At 47.1% G+C, this 22919-nt stretch overlaps 1 protein-coding gene across 1 annotated transcript; it reads left to right on the top strand.

Annotated features, from left to right (window-relative positions):
• The first annotated feature begins 3402 nt into the window (after positions 1 to 3402).
• Positions 3403 to 17523, top strand: otud4 (OTU deubiquitinase 4). The gene is given in 20 exon segments (XM_080519166.1): positions 3403 to 3749; positions 5426 to 5509; positions 5686 to 5736; positions 5820 to 5866; positions 7295 to 7367; positions 7443 to 7524; positions 7643 to 7805; positions 9618 to 9669; positions 9756 to 9858; positions 9944 to 10008; positions 10086 to 10180; positions 10851 to 10948; positions 11586 to 11727; positions 11814 to 11946; positions 14291 to 14365; positions 14580 to 15289; positions 15291 to 15937; positions 16017 to 16057; positions 16404 to 17009; positions 17116 to 17523. Coding segments are annotated over 20 exon segments (3705 nt in total). The 5' UTR covers positions 3403 to 3614; the 3' UTR covers positions 17419 to 17523.
• Positions 17524 to 22919: the final 5396 nt, after the last annotated feature.

The raw sequence follows: 22919 nt of genomic DNA, 5'->3' as shown, positions 1-22919 counted from the left end.
CTAATGAGCACGTCGCCCGAATCGTACGCCCGTAGGAATGTGCTCTCAGAGACAGTTCATGTTTTGTTTCCCACGTTTCCATGGAGACGCAGCCGGAGCGTTTTCAAAAATGTATATTTTCCTCCACTTCCATGGAAATGGTGCATTTTTTTTTTTTTTTAAAGTTGCATTTACCCCCGTTTACTAGGAGACGGAGCATTTTTGAAAAGTTTTGTTTTCAGTGGCTCCGAGCACCGTTGTCGTGGAAACCGACACCCAGAACGCGAAACCAAAGTTTTTAATTTTCACTTTGAAAAACTGCAGCAAAAGGGAATGTTGTTGTTTAACAAGAAACAAAGAAGATTGTTTATTACGCTTTTAAATATGCTAGGATATGCTAATTAGCATTTGAGACATCGTGAAATGTACGTTTTGAAATTCTGCAGCCGAGGCTCATGGGAATTTTTTTGCTTAATGTGTCGCTTTGACTTTCGTTATTCAGTTTCAAACTTGAGAAAACGATGAATGTAACGTCCTCAGGTCCGTTTTCATTTGTTTTCGAAAAGTAGTATTTTCCCCTGTTCCCACGGAGACTGAGCGTTTTCAAAAATGTGCATTATTTTCCCCCTGTTTTCATGGATATGGCGCATTTTTGACAATTTGCACTTTCCCCTTTTTCCATGGAACCTGATCACTTTCAAAAAGTTGTTCGCCCCGTGTTTACTTGGAGATGCAGTGCTTTCGAAAAGTTGCATTTTCCCCAGTTTCTTTGGAGACAGAGTGTTTTTGAAAACTTGTGTTTCAACCTGTTTCCATGGAAACTGAGCATTTTCAAAAAGTTTCGTTATCCCCCATTTACTGGGAGACGGAGCATTTTCAAAAAGTTCAATTTCCCTCATCTCTATGGTGACAGCTTTGTTTGTTTTTTTTAAAGTTGCATTTTTCCACAGAGACCGAACATTTTCAAAAAGTTCAAAAAGCATTTCTAAAAGTTGCGCCTCCCCCCTGGTTCGGAGACGATGAATGTAACGTCCTCAGGTCGCTCGTTTTTCACCAGAGAAACTTTTCCCGGTGACGTTTTTTTTTGTCGACGTTACTTCAAGTGATTGTTTTACTTCTTTTAATTGTAAATTCTTTTTAAAGCGCGAAGGTTTCTGGAGGACGGGTGGTAATATTTCTAATATTTGTGTTGTATATCGAAAACGTATTTGTGTTTACATAACGACGCGCGGCTCCGGGGAGTCCGGCGCGTCGCCATTTAAAAAGTTGCACTATATGTTGATTTAATCAGAAAAAAGAAAAAAAAACTACAGAATGAATCAAGAAATGTTTTTTAAAGCTTGTCACAAAGCCACAACTGGTGATTTATTTTGTTAACCGACTGACGGCCGAGGTCAAAGGTCAAAGGTCGGAGGTCGAAGGTCGGCGGCCTCCTCGTTCTATCCAACGCCATCAGCTCGCCGTGAGCGGCGCCAACCGCTCGCTAACGGGATTTTAACACGGAATATTTATTAAACTTTGAAGCCTGAGTGACGCCTCCTCCCTTCTTTCTTTCTCTATCTTTCTCTCTTTCTTTCTCTCTTTCTTCCCTGCGCTTCGACACGCTAAGCCAGTTAGCTCGCCATGCTAATGTTAGCTCCTTAGCTTCAAACGACTTGATTTGCTTGTTGCCGCTGAGCAGAGGACAGTCGGTTAGATGCGACTTGTTAGCTTGCGTGCTAACAAGTCGCTAACCGCTATTAACGCTGAATGTGACGTCGTTCAACAGAGGCTAATAAGCGCCGGATGCTAAATAGCGATACTGAGGTTCTTCCGCCTGGAGTCACGAGTTCTTTATCTTGTGTCGTTTTATTGTGAATTTGTGTCTCGTTTTTCTCTTTCTGCCGCTTTTTTCGTCATTTTCACTCGTTAACATCACTTTACTGCCATTTTGCATCCCTTCATGGTGATTCACTGCCACAGTTTGCTTATTTAATGTCATTTTTTGGTTATTTAATGTCACTTTTCAGTTGTTTTGCATCACTCTGAGGTCGTCTTCCTGATGATTTCTGCCATGTTCCCCCTTGTTTTGGTTATTTTCACTCTTTAACATCACTTTACTGCCATTTTGCCTCCCTTCATGGTGATTTACTGTCACAGTTTGGTCACTTCCTGTCACTTGAGGTCATTTTGTGTCGTCTTCCTGAGGATTTGTCCGATTGGGATCATTTTTGTGTCCCTTTTGTCTCCTTTTTGGTCATTTTCACTCGTTAACATCACTTTACTGCCATTTTGCATCCCTTTCTGGTGATTTACTGCCACATATTGGTGATTTAATGTCACATTTTGGTGATTTAATGTCACTTTTCCGTTGTTTTGCATCACTCTGAGGTCGTCTTCCTGACGATTTGTGTCTCATTAGGACCATTTTCCCACTTGTTTGGTCATTTTAAACACTTTATTGTCATTTTGCATCCCTTTCTGGTGATTTACTGTCACATTTTGTTGATTTAATGTCACATTTTGTTGATTTAATGTCACATTTCAGTTGTTTTGTGTCACTCTGAGGCCGTTTTGTGTCGTCTTCTTGAGGATCTGTGTGTGATTGGGATCATTTTTGTGTCGCACGTTCACTTCACACTCTTTACTGCCAGAACATTCTGCTCGTGTGCACGCTGGCTGCCGTGAGCGTGCACGTGGGGGCGTGCACGTGGGGGTCAGCCGCACTGCTGCGCGGTCTTTTGCCGCTCACGGAGTGAAATCAAACCTTCGCTAGCTCCTCGTCGACAAACAGCCGGGATGAAGGTCACACTCACCCCCCCCCCCCCTCCTCCTCATCTTTCTCCTCCTCCTCCTCCTCCTCCTCCTACTCATGGGTTGCCATGGTTACCTGGCATGTTGTAGGCCTGTGCACTCGCTCAGACTGACGAGGCCGCAGGAACACAAAGGTCATTATTAGATTTCACCCACTGCAGGAGGAGGAGGAGGAGGAGGAGGAGGAGGAGGAGGAGCTGATGAAGGCAGGAAGTGTAAAACAAAACAAGATGAAGAGAGTTTCAAAATAAAATACTAATTCTACCTCTGGTGATAATAATAATAGTAATAATAATAACAACAACAATATAAATTATTATTATTATTATTTTCATCATCAATGAACATAACTTAAAAAAAATGATTTGAACAATTGATTTGACTGTTAATTGATAGAACAATTATATAAAATAAAAATATATATATATATCGTGTAGTTACAAAAAAAGATGAAAAACCTCACGTCTCACAATATATTATCAAGTAAACCAAAAAAAAAGAAAAATCAACCAACGTAATGACGTTGCGTCCGTCTCGACGCGATGACGTCACAGCAGAAAGTGGGCGTGTCGTTAGCATTAGCGCCCGGAGCTAACCGCGAACTACTTTCACTTTCTGCCGGACGACTGGCCGCAGCGCGCCGCGGGATGGGCGCAGTTTCCCGGGAAACGAAACCCCGCGATTCTCCGTAGCCGCCGCGCGGCACAGACGCTCGAGACTCTTGGGAGGGTGCTGGTTCAACTCCCGGCGGCTCGAGCTGGAAGTTTTGACCCGCGGACCGAGAGGCTCCCAGCGGCTAGCTTCTCTCCCCCCGCACACACACACACACACACACGGCGAGCATGGAGGGCGGCGTGCGGACCGGCGAGGAGCGCGGAGCCGAGAAGCACATGGACGAATACCTGAAGTCCCTCGGCCTGGTCCGGAAGAGGATCGCTAAGGACGGGTCGTGTCTGTTCCGGGCGGTGGCGGAGCAGGTAAAGGCGGAGGAGGGCGCGCAGGAGCCCGGGGAGCTCCAGACGGCCGCCGGGCTCCCCGCTTTGCTCAAAATAACACTTCTGTTGTTTTGCGGGAGGTTTATTGATCTCGGCCGAACGGAGGACAAACTACTGAGCGACAGATCCAGTTTGGTAGCGAAGGAATAGATGCGAGTTTTCAAGCTTTGCAGCTGGAAAGGCTTTAAAAGTGTCGTTTTTCTGAAGCAACTTCCGGTTGAGCCATTGCGTCTTTCCAGACGGATTCAGGTTATTTCAGTCACTTCAGGAGTCTTTAGACCAGACTTTGACTCTTTAACACGCTTCTAGAGTCTTTAGACCAGACTTTGAGTCTTTAAAACGCTTCTGGAGTCTTTAGACCAGACTTTGACTCTTTAAAACACGTATGGAGTCTGTAGACCAGACTTTGACTCTTTAAAACGCTTCTGGAGTCTGTAGACCAGACTTTGACTCTTTAAAACGTTTCTGGAGTCTGTAGACCAGACTTTGACTCTTTAAAACGCTTCTGGAGTCTTTAGACCAGAATTTGACTCTTTAAAACGCTTCTGGAGTCTTTAGACCAGACATTGACTCTTTAAAACACGTATGGAGTCTTTAGACCAGGCATTGACTTTTTTTAAAACACTTATGGAGTCTTAAAACTCTTTAAAACGTTTCTGGAGTCTGTAGACCAGAATTTGACTCTTTAAAACGCTTCTGGAGTCTTTAGACCAGAATTTGACTCTTTAAAACGCTTCTGGAGTCTTTAGACCAGGCATTGACTTTTTTTAAAACACTTATGGAGTCTTAAAACTCTTTAAAACGTTTCTGGAGTCTTTAGACCAGACATTGACTCTTTAAAACGCTTCTGGAGTCTTTAGACCAGACTTTGACTCTTTAAAACGCTTCTGGAGTCTTTAGACCAGAATTTGACTCTTTAAAACGCTTCTGGAGTCTTTAGACCAGGCATTGACTTTTTTTAAAACACTTCTGGAGTATTAAAACTCTTTAAAACGCTTCTGGAGTCTTTAGACCAGACTTTGACTCTTTAAAACGCTTCTGGAGTCTTTAGACCAGACATTGACTCTTTAAAACACTTATGGAGTCTTTAGACCAGGCATTGACTCTTTAAAACACTTATGGAGTCTTTAGACCAGACATTGACTCTTTAAAACACTTATGGAGTCTTTAGACCAGACATTGACTCTTTAAAACACTTATGGAGTCTTTAGACCAGACATTGACTCTTTAAAACACTTATGGAGTCTTTAGACCAGACATTGACTCTTTAAAACACTTATGGAGTCTTTAGACCAGACATTGACTCTTTAAAACACTTATGGAGTCTTTAGACCAGACATTGACTCTTTAAAACACTTATGGAGTCTTTAGACCAGACATTGACTCTTTAAAACACTTATGGAGTCTTTAGACCAGACATTGACTCTTTAAAACACTTATGGAGTCTTTAGACCAGACATTGACTCTTTAAAACACTTATGGAGTCTTTAGACCAGACATTGACTCTTTAAAACACTTATGGAGTCTTAGTGTGTGTTGTTGTCGTTTAGTGTGTGTTGTTGTGTTGTGGTGAGAAAGCTTGTTTACAAACGTTCTCTCCATGTTGTTGTTTGTGGTAAAACGTGTTGTAACGATCTGGACCTTGTTGTTCCCTGAAGGTTCTGCACTGCCAGAACCTTCACACCGAGATCCGAGCCAAGTGTGTCGACTTCCTGAGGCGGAACCGGAGCGACTACGAGGCGGTACGTAGAACCTGAACCGGAACCACGGTTCTCCGTCAAGAAACGTCAACCAGCGCGTTTTTAGCAACAAAAAAATCAGTCCTAGCATTAGCATTAGTGTTAGTGTTAACATTAGTGTTAGCATTAACGCTCGCAGTAGTGTTAGCGTTAGCATTAGCGGTGTGTCTGTGTTGCAGTTCATCGAAGGAGACTTTGAGGACTACCTCTTCAAGCTTCGGGACCCGCAGGTAAACACCTCGCATCACTTCCTGTTTTGTTTGTTTGATCTCTTTGATGTTTGTTGACGTAGCGATTGTTGTGTTCTTTGCAGCAGTGGGTGGGCGAGGTGGAGATCCACGCGCTTTCCGTCATGTACAAGTGAGTTTTTTAAACGATGCAGCGATACTGACTTGCTAAAGAACGAGTACTAACCTTAAGGTACTAGCCGATACCAAGTAGTACCGATACAAGTACTAACCTTAAGCTACTAGCTGATACCAAGTAGTACCGATACAAGTACTAACCTTAAGATACTAGCCGATACCAAGTAGTACCGATACAAGTACTAACCTTAAGGTACTAGCTGATACCAAGTAGTACCGATACAAGTACTAACCTTAAGCTACTAGCCGATACCAAGTAGTACCGATACAAGTACTAACCTTAAGGTACTAGCTGATACCAAGTAGTACCGATACAAGTACTAACCTTAAGCTACTAGCTGATACCAAGTAGTACCGATACAAGTACTAACCTTAAGGTACTAGCTGATACCAAGTAGTACCGATACAAGTACTAACCTTAAGGTACTAGCCGATACCAAGTAGTACCGATACAAGTACTAACCTTAAGGTACTAGCTGATACCAAGTAGTACCGATACAAGTACTAACCTTAAGCTACTAGCTGATACCAAGTAGTGCCGATACAAGTACTAACCTTAAGCTACTAGCTGATACCAAGTAGTGCCGATACAAGTACTAACCTTAAGGTACTAGCCGATACCAAGTAGTACCGATACAAGTACTAACCTTAAGGTACTAGCTGATACCAAGTAGTACCGATACAAGTACTAACCTTAAGCTACTAGCTGATACCAAGTAGTACCGATACAAGTACTAACCTTAAGCTACTAGCTGATACCAAGTAGTGCCGATACAAGTACTAACCTTAAGGTACTAGCCGATACCAAGTAGTACCGATACGAGTACTAATCTTAAGGTACTAGCTGATACCAAGTAGTACCGATACAAGTACTAACCTTAAGGTACTAGCCGATACCAAGTAGTACCGATACAAGTACTAATCTTAAGGTACTAGCCGATACCAAGTACTGATACAAGTGCCGATATTTTAGACATTTAGTTGTATGCCGATAACTGAGTCGTAGTACTAACTGGACATTACTCGTTCTGTACTGCTGGGAATCTTTATCTGAGTATGAGTACTCTGTGCGGTATCAGACCTGATACTGGTATCGTGTCGGCCATGATGCTGGTATCTGTATCAGATCTGATACTGGTATCGGCATCAGATCTGATACTGGTATCGGTATCGGACATGATACTGGTATCGGTATCGGACATGATACTGGTATCGGTATCGGACATGATACTGGTATCGGTATCAGACCTGATACTGGTATCGGTGTCGGACCCGATGTCGGTATGTCCCTTCAGGTTCTGCTGAGTTTGTCAGAAAACATGCCGAGTCGACACGTTGTTCCGTTGTGAGTCGTCACGTTGTTCCGTTGTGAGTCGTCACGTTGTTCCGTTGTGAGTCGTCACGTTGTTCCGTGTTCCTCCAGGAGAGACTTCCTGATCTACCAGGAAGTGGGCAAACCGGCCGTCTCCATCACGGAGAACAACTTCAAGGACAAGGTACGAGTCCGACACGCCGGTGTGGTTCCGGGTCTCAGGTGGAACCGGTCCTGACGCGGTTCTGGGTGTCTCCAGGTGCTGCTGTGTTTCCTGAACGGGAACCACTACGACAGCGTGTACCCCGACGACCACGTCAGGAACGCCGCGCTCTGCCAGTGTGAGTCGCCGCCGCCGGGTCTTTTCCCACAGGAACTCCCCGCGGGGGGGGGGGGGGGGCGGAGCCTCTGACGCGGGGGGGGGGCGGAGCCTCTGACCGGCCGCCCGTTGTGTTGCAGCCGTCCTGTACGAGCTGCTGTACGACGGCGTGTTCAAGGTGGACCGCAGCCTCCTGCGGCTCTGCCACCGCACCGCGCGGCCCTCCGACCTGCCGAGTGACGACAGCATGGCCGCCTGCAAGAGCAGCGACGAGTCCGACGGGGGCGCCGACGAGCCGCTGTGGTAGGACCGCCTCCACCCGGGGCTTTTCTAGAGCGTTGACGGTCCGCGGGTTCTAGAGCTTTAGCTCGCGAAAGACTTCCAGTGATTGTTGGTGGTGGGTTCTAGAAGCGGTGGGTTCTAGAAGCGTTTGTTGACGTTAGGTTCTAGAAGCGGTGGGTTCTAGAAGGGTTTGTTGACGTTAGGTTCTAGAAGCGGTGGGTTCTAGAAGGGTTTGTTGACGTTAGGTTCTAGAAGCAGTGGGTTCTAGAAGGGTTTGTTGACGTTAGGTTCTAGAAGCAGTGGGTTCTAGAAGCGTTGTTGACGTTGGGTTCTAAAAGCGGTGGGTTCTAGAAGTGGTGGGTTCTACAAGCGGTGGGTTCTATAAGTGGTGGGTTCTAGAAGGGTTTGTTGACGTTGGGTTCTAGAAGCAGTGGGTTCTAGAAGCGATTGTTGACGTTGGGTTCTAGAAGCAGTGGGTTCTAGAAGTGATTGTTGACGTTGGGTTCTGGAAGCAGTGGGTTCTAGAAGCCATTGTTGACGTTGGGTTCTAGAAGCGGTGGGTTCTAGAAGGGTTTGTTTACGTTAGGTTCTAGAAGCGGTGGGTTCTAGAAGTGTTTGTTGATGTTAGGTTCTAGAAGCAGTGGGTTCTAGAAGTGTTTGTTGACATTAGGTTCTAGAAGTGGTGGGTTCTAGAAGCGGTGGGTTCTAGAAGTGTTTGTTGACATTAGGTTCTAGAAGTGTTTGTTGACGTTAGGTTCTAGAAGCGGTGGGTTCTATAAGTGGTGGGTTCTAGAAGGGTTTGTTGACGTTGGGTTCTAGAAGCAGTGGGTTCTAGAAGCGATTGTTGACGTTGGGTTCTAGAAGCAGTGGGTTCTAGAAGTGATTGTTGACGTTGGGTTCTGGAAGCAGTGGGTTCTAGAAGCCATTGTTGACGTTGGGTTCTAGAAGCGGTGGGTTCTAGAAGGGTTTGTTTACGTTAGGTTCTAGAAGCGGTGGGTTCTAGAAGTGTTTGTTGATGTTAGGTTCTAGAAGCAGTGGGTTCTAGAAGTGTTTGTTGACATTAGGTTCTAGAAGTGGTGGGTTCTAGAAGCGGTGGGTTCTAGAAGTGTTTGTTGACATTAGGTTCTAGAAGTGTTTGTTGACGTTAGGTTCTAGAAGCGGTGGGTTCTAGAAGCGGTTGTTGACGTTAGGTTCTAGAAGCAGTGGGTTCTAGAAGTGATTGTTGACGTTGGGTTCTAGAAGCAGTGGGTTCTAGAAGCGATTGTTGACGTTGGGTTCTAGAAGCAGTGGGTTCTAGAAGTGATTGTTGACGTTGGGTTCTAGAAGCAGTGGGTTCTAGAAGTGATTGTTGACGTTGGGTTCTAGAAGCAGTGGGTTCTAGAAGCGATTGTTGACGTTGGGTTCTAGAAGCAGTGGGTTCTAGAAGCGATTGTTGACGTTGGGTTCTAGAAGCGATTGTTGACGTTGGGTTCTAGAAGCGATTGTTGACGTTGGGTTCTAGAAGCAGTGGGTTCTAGAAGCGATTGTTGACGTTGGGTTCTAGAAGCAGTGGGTTCTAGAAGCGATTGTTGACGTTGGGTTCTAGAAGCAGTGGGTTCTAGAAGCGATTGTTGACGTTGGGTTCTAGAAGCAGTGGGTTCTAGAAGCGATTGTTGACGTTGGGTTCTAGAAGCAGTGGGTTCTAGAAGCGATTGTTGACGTTGGGTTCTAGAAGCGATTGTTGACGTTGGGTTCTAGAAGCAGTGGGTTCTAGAAGGGTTCCGGATCAGGTTCTCCCCATTCAGTTTCTCATGACGATGTTTTAAACGAGTTAAAATCTGTTGTGTGTCTCAGGGTGGAAAACGAAACGAGCTCCACGGCGACCAAACCGAACCAGAGCTTCAGGGTAACTCCGCCCCCTCCCTCCTCCCCCCCCCCGCCCCCCTCTCCCCCCCCCCCACCTCCCCAGTGACCGTTGCTCCTCCCCCTCAGGGTCGTGGTCGCGGTCGGCTGCTCCCTGAACGAGTGCGTCGCTCCCTGAACCCGACGCTGCTGCGGAACATCGAGTACGACGTGTGGAACAAGAGCAAGCGAGGTGAGGCTCCGCCCCCCCGGTCGCCATGGCGCCCGTCTTTGCTCCGCCCCCCCCCCCCCCATGTCTCTAACACGTTGTCCTGCAGCCCAGCAGAAGATGGACTACTGCATCGCCGCCGGGATGCAGTTCACCGCCGGGGACCGCTGCCAGGTTAGCGCCGCGGCTCCTCGCTAGCGTCGGGTGACCTCGTCCATGTTAGCTTGACGTGTCGGCGCGTCGCCTTTCAGGTTCGTCTGGACGGGCGGCGCTACGGCGCCACCTTGAGGGGGGTTCCTCCGGAGAACGGCCCGGTGTCGGTGTACATCGAGGAGCTGGGCCTCAAGTGAGTCCACAAACATCGTGACGAGTCCGCGGAACGCTTTGTGAAAAACTAGCCGCGCCGGCGCTAACGTGAAACGACGTGTAAAAACTAGTTCTCCGTCCTGGCGGCTTATGAATACAAACCAGCCTGGGGCCGGGGGGTGTGGGGGGGGGGGGGGGGGGGGGCTAGCCGCCAGTTATTGATGGAAATTGTTGATTTTTCTTCTTGGTGCCAAAGTCTTTTTTCATTTAAACATTTTTTCTAACCCATTTTTTTAGTTTTTACCTTCATGATCATTAATAATAATAATAATTAATATTATTATTAATGATTATTATTCTTAATAATGGTTCCACTAAACACTTGCGCCGTCGTGGTTCCACACTGGCAGCAGTACCAGAGACAACCTGAAGAGGCAGCGGGGAGTTTCTACTTCCACTGTGATGAGAAGCTGATCAAGCTCACTGCTCCTCCTCCTCTTCTCTTCCTCTTCTCTTCCTCCTCCTCTTCCTCTTCTCTTCCTCTTCCTCTTCTCTTCCTCTTCCTCCTCCTCTTCTTCCTCTTCCTCCTCTTCTTCTTCCTCCTCCTCCTCTTCCTCCTCCTCTTCCTCCTCCTCCTCCTCCAATTCTTCCTCTTCCTCCTCCTCCTCCAATTCTTCCTCCTCCTCCTCCTCCTCCTCCTCCTCCTCCAGACAGGTTCCTCTCTGCTCCCTCCTCCCCCCCCGTGACGACCCCGGTGGTTGGAACACGGTGGTGAGTCGTGACAGGAAGCTGAGCAACGGACATGGAGGTGAGGAAGACTCCTCCTCCTGACACTCTTCCTCCTGACGCTCCTCCTCCTGACACTCTTCCTCCTGACGCTCCTCCTCCTCCTCCTGACGCTCCTCCTCCTGACGCTCCTCCTCCTGACACTCTTCCTCCTGACGCTCCTCCTCCTCCTCCTGACGCTCCTCCTCCTCCTCCTCCTGACGCTCCTCCTCCTCCTGACGCTCCTCCTCCTCCTGACGCTCCTCCTCCTCTTCCTCCTGACGCTCCTCCTCCTCTTCCTCCTGACGCTCCTCCTCCTCTTCCTCCTGACGCTCCTCCTCCTGACGCTCCTCCTCCTCCTGACCCTCCTCCTCCTGACGCTCCTCCTCCTCCTGACGCTCCTCCTCCTCCTGACGCTCCTCCTCCTCCTGACGCTCCTCCTCCTCTTCCTCCTGACGCTCCTCCTCCTGACGCTCCTCCTCCTCCTGACCCTCCTCCTCCTGACGCTCCTCCTCCTCTTCCTCCTGACGCTCCTCCTCCTCTTCCTCCTGACGCTCCTCCTCCTCCTCCTGACGCTCCTCCTCCTCCTCCTCCTGACGCTCCTCCTCCTCCTCCTCCTGACGCTCCTCCTCCTCCTCCTCCTGACGCTCCTCCTCCTGACGCTGCTCCTCTCTCCTCAGACTGCGAGGAGAAGGGGCGGGGCCGAGGAAGAGGGAGGGGCTCCGCGGTGTCCCCGTCCAATCCGGCGGCGGCGGGGTCGGGGGGGCGTGGCCAGAAGCAGCAGGCGTGGCCCGGCGGGGACGAGCAGGCGAAGAGCAGCAGGTACAACGTTTCCATGGAGACACTTTTAGAAAACACTTTCGTCTCTGTGCAACTTTTAGAACAAATGTGAGCGATGTTGCCGACAGGAAGTCGCTGAGCGCCGTGGACGTGGCGTTCGGCCTGACGGAGAAAAAACGGCTGGAGAGAGAGGAGGAGGAGAGGAACGTCGCTCTGGTGGAGATCCAGCTGAGGGACGAGCTCAGCTTCCCCGCCCTGGGGGTGAGGAGCTCTGTAATCTGGATTAGAGGGGGAAGATGCTCTGTAATCTGGATTAGAGGAGGAAGATGCTCTGTAATCTGGATTAGAGGAGGAAGATGCTCTGTAGTCTGGATTAGAGGAGGAAGATGCTCTATAATCTGGATTAGAGGAGGAAGATGCTCTGTAATCTGGATTAGAGGAGGAAGATGCTCTGTAGTCTGGATTAGAGGAGGAAGATGCTCTGTAGTCTGGATTAGAGGAGGAAGATGCTCTGTAATCTGGATTAGAGGAGGAAGATGCTCTGTAATCTGGATTAGAGGAGGAAGATGCTCTGGAATCTGGATTAGAGGAGGAGCTCTGTAATCTGGATTAGAGGAGGAAGATGCTCTGTAATCTGGATTAGAGGAGGAAGATGCTCTGTAGTCTGGATTAGAGGAGGAAGATGCTCTGTAGTCTGGATTAGGGGAGGAAGATGCTCTGTAGTCTGGATTAGAGGAGGAAGATGCTCTGTAGTCTGGACGAGAGGAGGAATATGCTCTGTAGTCTGGATTGGAGGAGGAAGATGCTCTGTAATCTGGTGTTAGAGGAGGAAGATGCTCTATAATCTGGATTAGAGGAGGAAGATGCTCTATAATCTGGATTAGAGGAGGAAGATGCTCTGTAATCTGGTGATAGAGGAGGAGGATACTCTATAATCTGATGTTAGAGGAGGAAGATGCTCTATAATCTGATGTTAGAGGAGGAAGATGCTCTATAATCTGGATTAGAGGAGGAAGATGCTCTGTAATCTGGATTAGAGGAGGAAGATGCTCTGTAATCTGATGTTAGAGGAGGAAGATGCTCTATAATCTGGATTAGAGGAGGACGATGCTCTATAATCTGGATTAGAGGAGGAAGATGCTCTGTAATCTGGATTAGTGGAGGAAGATGCTCTGTAATCTGGATTAGTGGAGGAAGATGCTCTGTGGTCTGGATTGGAGGAGGAAGATGCTCTGTAGTCTGGACTAGAGGAGGAAGATGCTCTATAATCTGATGTTAGAGGAGGAAGATGCTCTATAATCTGGATTAGAGGAGGACGATGCTCTATAATCTGGATTAGAGGAGGAAGATGCTCTGTAATCTGGATTAGTGGAGGGAGATGCTCTGTAATCTGGATTAGTGGAGGAAGATGCTCTGTGGTCTGGATTGGAGGAGGAAGATGCTCTGTAGTCTGGACTAGAGGAGGAAGATGCTCTATAATCTGGTGTTAGAGGAGGAAGATGCTCTATAATCTGGATTAGAGGAGGAAGATGCTCTATAATCTGGATTAGAGGAGGAAGATGCTCTATAATCTGGATTAGAGGAGGAAGATGCTCTGTAATCTGGATTAGAGGAGGAAGATGCTCTATAATCTGGATTAGAGGAGGAAGATGCTCTATAATCTGGTGTTAGAGGAGGAATGTGCTCTATAATCTGATGTTAGACGAGGAAGATGCTCTATAATCTGGATTAGAGGAGGAAGATGCTCTATAATCTGGATTGGAGGAGGAAGATGCTCTATAATCTGGATTAGAGGAGGAAGATGCTCTATAATCTGGATTAGAGGAGGAAGATGCTCTATAATCTGGTGTTAGAGGAGGAAGATGCTCTGTAATCTGGATTAGAGGAAGATGCTCTATAATCTGGATTAGAGGAGGAAGATGCTCTATAATCTGGATTAGAGGAGGAAGATGCTCTATAATCTGGTGTTAGAGGAGGAATGTGCTCTATAATCTGATGTTAGAGGAGGAAGATGCTCTATAATCTGGATTAGAGGAGGAAGATGCTCTATAATCTGGTGTTAGAGGAGGAAGATGCTCTGTAATCTGGATTAGAGGAAGATGCTCTATAATCTGGATTAGAGGAGGGAGATGCTCTATAATCTGGATTAGAGGAGGAAGATGCTCTATAATCTGGTGTTAGAGGAGGAATGTGCTCTATAATCTGATGTTAGAGGAGGAAGATGCTCTATAATCTGGATTAGAGGAGGAAGATGCTCTATAATCTGGTGTTAGATGAGGAAGATGCTCTGTAATCTGGATTAGAGGAAGATGCTCTATAATCTGGATTAGAGGAGGAAGATGCTCTATAATCTGGATTGGAGGAGGAAGATGCTCTGTAATCTGGATTAGAGGAGGAAGATGCTCTATAATCTGGTGTTAGAGGAGGAATGTGCTCTATAATCTGATGTTAGAGGAGGAAGATGCTCTATAATCTGGATTAGAGGAGGAAGATGCTCTATAATCTGGATTGGAGGAGGAAGATGCTCTATAATCTGGATTAGAGGAGGAAGATGCTCTATAATCTCGATTAGAGGAGGAAGATGCTCTATAATCTCTCTCCACAGAAACAGAGCACGTCGTTGAGTGAAGGAGGGAAGAGAAAAGGAGAGAAGAGAAACTCGTCTCAGAGAAACAAGACGGTGAGATCAGATGATTCCTGTCCCCTGTGGCTGCAGTACCGTCTGTCTCCACCGGGTGTCCCCCTGTGGCTGCAGTACCGTCTGTCTCCACCGGGTGTCCCCTGTGGCTGCAGTACCGTCTGTCTCCACCGGGTGTCCCCCTCTGGCTGCAGTACCGTCTGTCTCCACCGGGTGTCCCCCTGCTGCTTCTCACTGTTTCTTCTTCGTCTCCTAGAAAAGTCCCGTTGAAGACGAGAGACCGTCGTCCCCGTCCAGGGAGAGACCCAAGTCCTCCACTCCACCTGCCCCGGGGGCAACAAGCCCCGCCCCCAGGGCAGTTACCCCCTCTTCTGTGGCGGCTACACCTGTGAAGGCCCCTGCACCTGTTGCACCTGCAGCTGCACCGGTTGCCCCCTCCCTGGTTGCACCTGTTGCCCCCTCCCCGGTTGGCCCCTCCCCGGTTGCACCTGTTGCCCCCTCCCCGGTTGCCCCCTCCGCGGTTGGCCCCTCCCTAGTTGCCCCCTCCAAGTTCCCGGCTTCCAAGCTCAGTTTCCTTGGTGATTCGACGCTTGGCGTAGCCACGGTGACAGGCTCCGCCCCCAAAACAACCGCTTCGGCCCCCTCGCCCCCTCCGTTGGCCCCCCTCCCCCCCGCTGCCCCCGCCAGGGTCTACTCCCCCTCCCCCCCCCACGTTCATTGCCCCCATCGCGCCCTCGCCCACCGGCTTCGCCCCCAGCCCGCCCCCCTTCTCCCGGCCCGTTGGGTCCCACCAGGAGGCCCCGCCCCCCTTCTCCCGGCCCGTTGGGTCCCACCAGGAGGCCCCGCCCCCTTTGGCACGGCCCCACCAGGAGGCCCCGCCCCCTTTGACCAGGGCCCACCAGGAGGCTCCGCCCACTATGTTACTGACGAAAGCCGGATCTTCTCTGGTCCAGAGCCCGAGTCCAGCTCCGGTCCTGCAAGACCACAATGTCCAGAGCCAAAGACCTGAACCACCAAACCAGATCCTGGAGACCACGATCCAGAACCAGAGTCTGCAGCACCAGGAGACCCTGTCCCCCAGACCCCAGGTCCAGAGTCCTGCCCTACCAATCCAGAACCCAGAGTCCCTGAACCAGGACCAGAGTCTGCAGCACCAGGAGACCCTGTCCTCCAGACCCCAGGTCCAGAGTTCAGCAGTCCAAGACCAGGCCACGATGTCTTCAGGGGCTCAGGTCCAGACTCTGGATCCAGAGCCGTCTCTAGGATACCAGGACCACATGGTCCCTGCCGCTGCAGCTCATTCTGGTCCTGAAGTCCCGAGTCCTCAGACCCTGACCTCCCCAGCCGAGATCCGGACCCAGAGTCCCGCACCGCAAGACCAGGACACCAAGCCCTCCGCAGTCCAAGTCCAGAACCAGGGTCCAGCTCCAGTCCCGCAGACTGAGGCCCCGCCCCCTCCCAGGACTCCGCCCTTCTTAGGCCCCGCCCCCCTGCCTCAGCTGCCCCAGGTCTACCAGGACCTGCTGTACCCCGGGTTCCCCCAGGGAGACAAGGGGGACGTGGCCCCGCCGCTCCCCTTCTCGTCCAGCAAGTCCGGAGACGACCTGCCCCGAGGTTCGCCGCGCAGAACCTCCAGAACCTCCGAGGAGAAGGTTCTAGAACGTTGGCTAACGTTCTTCTGTTGTTCCCGCAGACGTCAACGTCCTGAGGTTCTTCTACAACCTGGGGGTCAAGGTGAGGACCTGGACCTGGTCCAGCTGGGACCCAGTACCGATACCTGGTCTGGTATCAGTAACTAGCTGCAGGATAGCACTTGTATCGGTACTCGGTATCAGTACATAGCTACAGGTTAGTACTGGTATTGGTACCCAGTATCGGTACATAGCTACAGGTTAGGACTGGTATCGGTAAGTAACAAGAGGTTAGTACTGGTATCGGTACTCGGTATCGGTACGTAGCTGCAGGTTCGTACTGGTGTCGGTACGTAGCTGCAGGTCAGTACTGGTATCGGTACCCGGTATCGGTACGCAGCCTCCGGGCGGCTGGTGCAGGTGTGTAACCGAACGTCTCCATGTTTCAGGCCTACTCCATGCCGATGTGCTTCCCGTATCTGTACATCCTCCCCCTGATGCAGGCCCACTTCTTCCAGCCCCCCTCCCCCCCCCGCTCCCCCTCCCCCCCGTGCCCCCCAGCCAACCCCCCCACCAGGCCCCAGGAGCCCCAGCCCCCTCCCTACGGCGCTCCCGGATACGCGGCGCCGGTGGCCCCCCAGCAGCTGCCGTGGCAACCGCTGCCCCCGCCCAGGAACCCCCCCTACCCCGCCAGGTACCCGCCCCCGGTGTACCCCGTCCCCCCCGCCTCCCAGGGGTACCACCTGGGGCCGGTCTACCCCCCGGTGGTGCCCCAGTACCCCCACCCCTCCCTGGGGTATCCGTCCCAGCCTCCCCCCGAAGACCTCCAGGGCCCCCGGCAGGGGCCCCTGGAGCCACGCCTGCCCCCCCCGCTCCCCGGCCTGGGCCACCCTCCGGGCCCTGGCCTCCTGGAGCTCCCGCCTGCCGCCGCTAGCCTGGCTAGCGCTAACGCCGCCAGGGCGGCCATGTTTCCTCCGCCGGGTGGCCGAGAGGCGGCGGAGGGCGCGGGGCGAGGCGCTATGCTAACGGACGCTACGCTCGGCAGCAGACACATGGTGAGTCCAGCGGCGGGTGTAATTGCGTACCGTCGCTTTAAGAACCTCCGATCGGAGGGCTTTTCACCGACTGTCGTTGTCTCCGCCCCCCCCCCCCCCCCCCCAGGTGGTGTTGGCGTCCGGCGCCGAGCGGAAGGACGTGGCGGCGCCGCCTAGCCGGAGCGGCCCGGCCTCGCCGTACCGCGGTATGGTCCCCGCCCTCTTCGTCCCCCAGGGGCCGCCGCCGGGCTGCGGCTCCGAGGACGGCTGGGAGGAGGGGGGCCACGGCAGGGGGTGCCGGGGGCGGGGCCACAGAGGAGGCCGGGGGCGGGGCCAGAGGAGGAGGTACCCCGGGGACATGGGGGCGGGGCTTAGCTACACCCAGTTCACCCCCTCCCAGAGGGGGCGGGGCCACGACCGAGGGTACTAGCGGCCCGTCGCTACGGCAACACGAGTGAAAGGAGGAGTTTTTCTCCGCTGCTGGTTTTTTCTTTCTTCGTTCCTTCGTTCGTTTGTTTTCGCAGTTCGAATCAATTTAAAGTGGCGCCGCGGCGCCGAGTGCCTTTTAGCCTCGTTTGTATGTTTGAATAATAAAACTTCTTTTTTCCTACTTGTTGGGTTTTAATCGACGAGTCACGTGACGCTGGGAAACCTCCCAAGTTTACTCACTTCACTCAGGCTTTGGCTCCGCCCCCTGGTCACCTGACCGCCGCCATCTTGTCCTGGACTCTGGAGACGTCGTCCTTCTGTCTGACGACTCACCTGGCGTAGTACCAGTACTCCAGTAGTACCAGTAAGTCAGAGGAAGGGTACAAGTACTCGAGTAGTATGAGTACTCAGGTAGTACCAGTAAGTCAGAGGAACAGTACTTGAGTAAGTCATAGGAAGAGTACCAGTACTCGAGTAGTACCAGTAAGTCAGAGGAACAGTACTCGAGTAAGTCATAGGAAGGGTACCAGTACTCAAGTAGTACCAGTAAGTCAGAGGAAGAGTACCAGTAAGTCAGAGGAACAGTGCCAGTACTCGAGTAGTACCAGTAAGTCAGAGGAAGAGTACCAGTACTCGAGTAGTACCAGTAAGTCAGAGGAAGAGTGCCAGTACTCCAGTAGTACCAGTAAGTCAGAGGAAGGGTACAAGTACTTGAGTAGTATGAGTACTCAGGTAGTACCAGTAAGTCATAGGAACAGTACTCGAGTAAGTCATAGGAAGAGTACCAGTACTCAAGTAGTACCAGTAAGTCAGAGGAACAGTACTCGAGTAAGTCATAGGAAGAGTACCAGTACTCAAGTAGTACCAGTAAGTCAGAGGAACAGTACTCGAGTAAGTCATAGGAAGAGTACCAGTACTCAAGTAGTACCAGTAAGTCAGAGGAACAGTGCCAGTACTCGAGTAGTACCAGTAAGTCAGAGGAAGAGTACCAGTACTCGAGTAGTACCAGTAAGTCAGAGGAAGAGTACCAGTACTCGAGTAGTACCAGTAAGTCAGAGGAACAGTACTCGAGTAAGTCATAGGAAGGGTACCAGTACTCAAGTAGTACCAGTAAGTCAGAGGAAGAGTACCAGTACTCGAGTAGTACCAGTAAGTCAGAGGAAGAGTACCAGTACTCGAGTAGTACCAGTAAGTCAGAGGAACAGTGCCAGTACTCCAGTAGTACCAGTAAGTCAGAGGAAGGGTACAAGTACTTGAGTAGTATGAGTACTCAGGTAGTACCAGTAAGTCATAGGAACAGTACTCGAGTAAGTCATAGGAAGAGTACCAGTACTCAAGTAGTACCAGTAAGTCAGAGGAACAGTACTCGAGTAAGTCATAGGAAGAGTACCAGTACTCAAGTAGTACCAGTAAGTCAGAGGAACAGTGCCAGTACTCGAGTAGTACCAGTAAGTCAGAGGAAGAGTACCAGTACTCGAGTAGTACCAGTAAGTCAGAGGAAGAGTACCAGTACTGGAGTAGTACCAGTAAGTCAGAGGAACAGTGCCAGTACTCGAGTAGTACCAGTACTCTCACAGCCTGTCAGCAGTCCGAGTACTGTGCAGAGTAATAAAGTATAAATACTCTGTCGAGCGTCGTGGAAGAATTACTGAGTCGAGATTCTTTCCTTCCAGCTGATCAGCAGAGGCTTTTATTTTGACACGAACACAACCGGAAGTTGGTAACCGGACGACGCTCCACACGTTTCTCCCTCCAGCTTCATCTCCACCTCCTGCTGCCGTGTTGTATCCGAGTACTGTGTGGACCAGGATCCAGCTCTTCAAGGCTCAAGGTTCAAGGTTCAAGGCTCAAGGTGTTTTATTGTCATTCCACAGTAAAAGCAGGTTTCACAGTGAAGGAAACTCGACCGACATGAATAAATAAGTCTAGACACAAGAAAACACAATAAAATAACAACAGTGCAGAATATTAGTCAGACTGAGGTGTGTATTGTGTACTGTGTGTGTAGTGTGTGTCTTGTGTGTATTGTGTGTATTGTGTGTATTGTGTGTAGTGTGTGTAGTGTGTGTAGTGTGTGTATTGTGTGTATTGTGTGTATTGTGTGTAGTGTGTGTATTGTGGGTAGTGTGTGTAGTGTGTGTAGTGTGTGTATTGTGTGTCTATTGTGTGTAACGTTGAGATTAAGTGTAAACGTGATGCCGCTGGTTCAGGAGTCTCTCACTGGGAGACATGTCCAATGTCTTCAGCGTCCTCAGGAAGTCTTGACCTCCTGTCCAGGTGATGTGGACACCCAGGTATTTATTTTTATTTATTTTTTGCTTTTTTTTTTTTTTTTTTTTTTTAATTTTCGCTTTTTTGTAACTTTTTTTTTTTGGCTTTTGTTTTATTTAATTTATTTATTTTCTTTTTTTTGCTTTTTTTCCACTTTTTTGTTACTTTTTTTTTTTTTTTATTTTCGCTTTTTTGTAATTTTTTTTTTTGCTTTTGTTTTATTTTATTTTATTTATTTTCTTTTTTTTCCTCTTTTTTGTTACTTTTTTTTTTTTGGCTTTTATTTAATTTTCTTTATTTTTTTGCTTTTTTTTCAATTAAAAAAAAGAAAGACATTTTAAATACATTAGTCATTCAATGTGTTTTTATAGAGAAAAACAGAACAAAATTTTAAAAATAAAAGTAAAAGAGAAAAACAGAACAAAATTAAAATTAAAAAAAGGAAAAGAGAAAAACAGAACCAAAAAAAAAGTAAAAGAGAAAAACAACAAAATAAAAAATTTGAAAAAAATTAAGAGAAAAACAGAACAAAAAAAAACAAAAAGTAAAAGAGAAAAACAGAACAAAATTAAAAATTAAAAAAAGGAAAAGAGAAAAACAGAACCAAAAAAAAAGTAAAACAGAACAAAATAATTTTTTTTTACAAAAAAGTAAAAGAGAAAAACAGAACAAAATTAAAAATTAAAAAAAGGAAAAGAGAAAAACAGAACCAAAAAAAAAGTAAAACAGAACAAAATAATTTTTTTTTACAAAAAAGTAAAAGAGAAAAACAGAACGAAATAAAAAAAAAAGTAAAACAGAACAAAATTTAAAAATTTAAAAAAAAGAGAAAAACAGAACCAAAAAAAAACCAAAAAGTAAAAGAGAAAAACAGAACAAAATAAAAAATTTAAAAAAGGAAAAGAGAAAAACAGAACAAAACAAAACAAAAAGTAAAAGAGAAAAACAGAACAAAAAAAACAAAAAGTAAAAGAGAAAAACAGAACAAAATTTTTTAAAAAAGTAAAAGAGAAAAACAGAACAAAATTTTTTTAAAAAGTAAAAGAGAAAAACAGAACAAAACAAAACAAAAAGTAAAAGAGAAAAACAGAACAAAATTTTTAAAAAAAGTAAAAGAGAAAAACAGAACAAAACAAAACAAAAAGTAAAAGAGAAAAACAGAACAAAATTTTTAAAAAAAGTAAAAGAGAAAAACAGAACAAAATTTTTAAAAAAAGTAAGAGAAAAACAGAACAAAATTTTTAAAAAAAGTAAAAGAGAAAAACAGAACAAAATTTTTAAAAAAAGTAAAAGAGAAAAACAGAACAAAACAAAACAAAAAGTAAAAGAGAAGAACAGAGTGAAACAAAAAGGAGTAGATAAAAGCGGTGGTTGGATAAACAGTTTTGTTGTCCGGAGCGCAGAACGTCCGGCTGCTGTGTGACATCAGATCCACATCAGATTGATCTTCAACCCTGAACCTCGTTTGTTCTCTGCTGGATCGTTGAAAGAAAAGGATTCGTTTTACAAGGCGAGACGTCGCAAATATGTTTCTGGGGCTGAAACAGCCTTTGATCCAAAACTACAACCTTTGATCCAAAACTACAACCTTTGATCCAAAACTACAACCTTTGTGGCAAAAACTGTTTATGACAACGTTTTTACAGACGTGAGCATCTGTAACGTTCTTGTTCTACCGTTGATCTGTAAAGTTCTTGTTCTATTGATCTGTAAAGTTCTTGTTCTACCATTGATCTGTAAAGTTCTTGTTCTATTGATCTGTAAAGTTCTTGTTCTACCATTGATCTGTAAAGTTCTTGTTCTATTGATCTGTAAAGTTCTTGTTCTACCATTGATCTGTAAAGTTCTTGTTCTATTGATCTGTAAAGTTCTTGTTCTACCATTGATCTGTAAAGTTCTTGTTCTATTGATCTGTAAAGTTCTTGTTCTACCGTTGATCTGTAAAGTTCTTGTTCTATTGATCTGTAAAGTTCTTGTTCTACCATTGATCTGTAAAGTTCTTGTTCTACCGTTGATCTGTAAAGTTCTTGTTCTACCATTGATCTGTAAAGTTCTTGTTCTACCGTTGATCTGTAAAGTTCTTGTTCTACCATTGATCTGTAACGTTCTTGTTCTACCGTTGATCTGTAACGTTCTTGTTCTACCGTTGATCTGTAAAGTTCTTGTTCTACCATTGTTCTGTAAAGTTCTTGTTCTACCGTTGATCTGTAAAGTTCTTGTTCTACCGTTGATCTGTAAAGTTCTTGTTCTACCATTGTTCTGTAAAGTTCTTGTTCTACCGTTGATCTGTAAAGTTCTTGTTCTACCGTTGATCTGTAAAGTTCTTGTTCTACCATTGTTCTGTAAAGTTCTTGTTCTACCGTTGATCTGTAAAGTTCTTGTTCTACCATTGTTCTGTAAAGTTCTTGTTCTACCGTTGATCTGTAAAGTTCTTGTTCTACCATTGTTCTGTAAAGTTCTTGTTCTACCGTTGATCTGTAAAGTTCTTGTTCTACCGTTGATCTGTAAAGTTCTTGTTCTACCGTTGATCTGTAAAGTTCTTGTTCTACCGTTGATCTGTAAAGTTCTTGTTCTACCATTGTTCTGTAAAGTTCTTGTTCTACCGTTGATCTGTAACGTTCTTGTTCTACTATTGATCTGTAAAGTTCTTGTTCTACCATTGATCTGTAAAGTTCTTGTTCTACTGTTGATCTGTAACGTTCTTGTTCTACCATTGATCTGTAAAGTTCTTGTTCTACTGTTGATCTGTAAAGTTCTTGTTCTACTATTGACCTGTAAAGTTCTTGTTCTACCGTTGATCTGTAAAGTTCTTGTTCTACTATTGATCTGTAAAGTTCTTGTTCTACTGTTGATCTGTAACGTTCTTGTTCTACTATTGATCTGTAAAGTTCTTGTTCTACCATTGATCTGTAAAGTTCTTGTTCTACTGTTGATCTGTAACGTTCTTGTTCTACCATTGATCTGTAAAGTTCTTGTTCTACTGTTGATCTGTAAAGTTCTTGTTCTACTATTGACCTGTAAAGTTCTTGTTCTACCGTTGATCTGTAAAGTTCTTGTTCTACTATTGATCTGTAAAGTTCTTGTTCTACTGTTGATCTGTAAAGTTCTTGTTCTACTATTGACCTGTAAAGTTCTTGTTCTACCATTGATCTGTAACGTTCTTGTTCTACCGTTGATCTGTAACGTTCTTGTTCTACCGTTGATCTGTAAAGTTCTTGTTCTACCATTGTT

Source organism: Blennius ocellaris (assembly GCF_963422515.1).
Source record: "Blennius ocellaris genome assembly, chromosome: 23".
NCBI classification, from domain to species: Eukaryota; Metazoa; Chordata; class Actinopteri; order Blenniiformes; family Blenniidae; genus Blennius; species Blennius ocellaris.
This window is presented reverse-complemented; position numbering and strand designations above follow the sequence as displayed.